The sequence below is a fragment of the Lupinus angustifolius genome, chromosome LG05 (genome assembly GCF_001865875.1).
Source record: "Lupinus angustifolius cultivar Tanjil chromosome LG05, LupAngTanjil_v1.0, whole genome shotgun sequence".
Lineage (NCBI taxonomy): Eukaryota > Viridiplantae > Streptophyta > Magnoliopsida > Fabales > Fabaceae > Lupinus > Lupinus angustifolius.
This window is the reverse complement of record NC_032013.1, coordinates 16,922,017-16,925,539: the sequence shown is the minus strand read 5'-3', so window position 1 is coordinate 16,925,539 and position 3,523 is coordinate 16,922,017. Positions and strand designations below refer to the sequence as shown.

At 32.7% G+C, this 3,523-nt stretch overlaps 1 protein-coding gene across 1 annotated transcript; it reads right to left on the bottom strand.

Moving 5' to 3' along the window:
- Positions 416-2,741, bottom strand: LOC109347921 (homeobox-leucine zipper protein HOX11-like). The gene is made up of 4 exons (XM_019588039.1): positions 2,344-2,741; positions 1,695-2,044; positions 1,358-1,437; positions 416-1,092 (listed from the first exon to the last, which is right to left on the bottom strand). The coding sequence occupies exons 1-4, from the start codon at positions 2,636-2,638 to the stop codon at positions 735-737; spliced, it is 1,083 nt and encodes a 360-aa protein (XP_019443584.1). The 5' UTR covers positions 2,639-2,741; the 3' UTR covers positions 416-734.

The window sequence follows — 3,523 nt, the reverse complement described above, 5'->3', positions numbered from 1 at the left end:
CTATGATAAACATTAAATAAACCACTTTACATTATCCCAACAGATTAAATATATTCCCTTTATGTTTCAGGACGAAAACACTCACTTAAAAGATTTACTTTTCTTTTATTGCACTCAAAATTAATATACTGCATATTTATAAAGCTAGCATTCATTTTTATTAAGTAGGAAAGTTTTTTACCGAACTTTGAAAGAAATGTATAACTTTTCTCATAAATTAGTCCGAGAAACAAATTTTCTATAACAAAAAACTACTTTTATTTCCCTTTACACAATGACAAAGATCACTCATCCCAAACCAGTAAGAGTACTACTTTTTCTTAATTTTTGTTTTTGAAAATTTAATTTTATTCACATATCAATATATAATTGCATTTTTTTTTATAGTGTCAAATTGTTCTTCACTTCATTCTGATTTCACCATCAATAAAAAAAAAAAGGTACAAGCAGAGATTCAACCTAAAAAACAAAACCCAACATCATATTTCTATATGATAAAAAAAAACTATCATCCACTAAGAATTCCCTATATACAAAATTTAAATCAATCTTCAAGCTTCAACAACTCCACAGCAGCAGAACTCAATAATAGTTTTGAACTGCATGCTTATAATAAATTCAATTCAAGATGGTGTGGATGTAACAAAGATCTTTTGTCCCAAATCTTGTCTTATACGATATCCCGCACCAGAAAAAACAACAATAATACAGGATTTGAGACAACAGATATGTTGTTAGTGTGTATAAGGTTGAGTGGTGTGAGAAAATGAATGAAACATGGGTTTGCCAAGAGGGAATCCAACAACTTTGGAATCATTACTAGTTTTGGCAGTGACCATGGCCCCTGAATTAGCATTGTTGGTGGCACTAGAAGGAGTGGCAGAGGAAGTAGATGTGGAATTAGTGGCTACTCTTTCACAAGAAGGGCACATAGTTAAGGTAGTTGCTGGTAATTGCATGTAGAATGGTTTTGAAGTCTTCAAAGCCCTTAATTCTTGAAGCTCCTTGTGTAGTCTTCTATTCTCTTCTGTTAGTGTCTCACAACACCTCTTCAAGTACTCACAATCCATCTCTGTTTGCTTCAACTTAGTTCTGCATGCACCCATATATATGATAATTATATTTATATCAACTTCAATAATCATATGATTCATATCAACTGTATTTTTTGTTAGTCACAATTATGAAAAAATATGGTTCATACTTGAAACAATTCAATATAATTAGAGAGCCTATCAAATATCAATACCATAATATTATAGTTGAAACTACTATTGTTAATTAAAACCTTATAGTCTATAAACTATATAGTAAAAATTGCAAATAATAATAATATCATCAAAGTTAAGTACTTTACCTTGCTCTTCTGTTTTGAAACCATACTTCAACTTGGCGAGGACGAAGATTGAGTTGTTTAGCAAGAGCAAGCTTTTGTTTCTACACCACAACATTTTTGTTTCACACTATTACTAAAGGCCGAATAAAACACAAACAAATATAAAAAACAAGAGTACAAGTTTTGTCAATTAAGACAATACATATATACTCTAGAATCAACATCTCAACTCATAGATAAGATTGGATATATCTATACTCCTCAAACCCTATTAAAACAAGCAGAGTATAAAATTTCAAAACTGGCAGTGATGCCCATTTTGCCATAGAAAAAATATTAGTTATAGATTAAAACTCACAGGGTTAAGAGTGCTATGCTCTTTGAAACTATCTTCAAGGAAGGCTGATTGTTCCTTCGAGAGTCTGAGCTTCTTCCTAGAGCTACCACCAACGTTGTCATCTTCATCACCATCATCAGAATCTCTCTTGCCGCCACTATCACCACCACCACCACCGTTGTAATAATAATTCCCTCCTGAACCACTCAAACTCCCTCCTCTTGCGTTGTATATGGAAAGATCCATCTGAAGAGGCGATGCTGCACTGTTGGGGGACGACGATAGCGCCGCCCCTTCCTCCACCTCATCCTCAGCTGCCGCCGCCGGAAGGGTGTTTACATCCAAGCTTCTAGAACAACCTCCTAACTCAGCTGAAAAAACTCAACAAAAAAGAACCCAATATAAGAGAAAACTACAAAGAATCATCAAAGACAGAAAAACTTCAACTATATTTACGAGACGAGTTTTGGAGGAAAAAGTGAAAGAGAAAATTTTCAAAGCCATCTCTTATATAGGAGAAAGCTTCAAAGTCATCTCTTATATAGGAGAAAACTTGAGAGTCACCTAATAAATATATGTTGTAACTCCCAAAATCTTTCCATTTTCCTTGATCATCATTCACTAACCAACTCGCAAACATGGAAGAAAAAAGGGTCTTTATACTTTTTACCATTTTGAGAAGGAGGGAGCCATGGAAGAGAGAGCCTTGGAAGAAGATCAAGTTGATGCATGACATTATTATTCTTGGGAGATACACTATGACCACTATTATTGTTGTTGCTTGGTTTTGTTTCTAATTGTTCTTGTTCATGTTGTTGTGGTTGATCTCTTTGTGTAGTAATGATTGGACCAATTGATAAGGTAGTGTTGAAGCCTAAACCATGTTGATTGGAAACTTCACTAGGCTTTTCAATGAACCCAACAAAGGGTCTTGAAGAATCTCCTAAACTCAGACCAAGTTCCATGATCTTATGCTGTTACTATGCATATAGAAAAGATGTTGAAGATAGAAAGAGGGAGAGAGAGAAAGAGAAGAGTCTTTATAATCAATGGTGAAACTTGTCTAACGTGATCAAAGGAAGACCCATTTGATTACATCATATTATTTAGTGGGTAGTGTTTCTTTTTTTTCCTTTTATTATAAAGTTTTTCCATTTAAAATATTTTCAAAAACTGTGCAAGAAAAAGGGTGTTTGACCGACAAAGCTTCCCAAGGTTGACAAATACACGTGAAACCCAATTTTATGGAAGATGAGGATCCAGTATTGCACAGAGATATTTAAAGGTTTATTCTCTGTTATTCAAGATGAGTAATGTATACACTGACAATGTAAAAATTTATATATAGTCAATGTACTATTTATTATTCATTTGCAATATTTTTATTTAAAAATTTAATATGTATACACTGACAGTGTAAATGTTTTTTACACTGTCAGTCAATCATCCAACATTGATTTACTAATCACCATTGACTCTCAAAGTAATACAAAGATTACACTGACACCCCCTGAGTTTTAGTGAAATTACATAAACTATCCAGACCTTTTTAAAACCTACCTAAACCCTCCTAATTATATATATACATTACACTAACTACCCATGTAAGATAGATAAGTGTAATTTCTTAAATAAAAAATGGTGACGAGTGTAATTAAGTCAAACAAAATACGATATATTGTGAAGACAAGTCCAAATAGTATAAAAGTCGATGTTTATTCTTTATTTTGGTTAATTACAATATAATAAGAGAGTAATTTGAACACTTCCTTAGACTTATTGATGTAGTTTGTAACGAATAAAAAATAATGAATATATATCAAGTTTGTACTATTTGGACTTGTCTCCAC

Bases quoted from the DNA above. Each gene is read 5' to 3' on its own strand.
- LOC109347921 (XM_019588039.1), bottom strand. From the start codon at position 2,638: ATGGAACTTGGTCTGAGTTTAGGAGATTCTTCAAGACCCTTTGTTGGG. The intron at 2,045-2,343 runs GTAAAAAGTATA...GAGTTTTTTCAG, and splicing joins GCTCCCTCCTTCTCAAAATG to CTGAGTTAGGAGGTTGTTCT. The intron at 1,093-1,357 runs GTAAAGTACTTA...GGGTGCATGCAG, and splicing joins TTTCAAAACAGAAGAGCAAG to AACTAAGTTGAAGCAAACAG.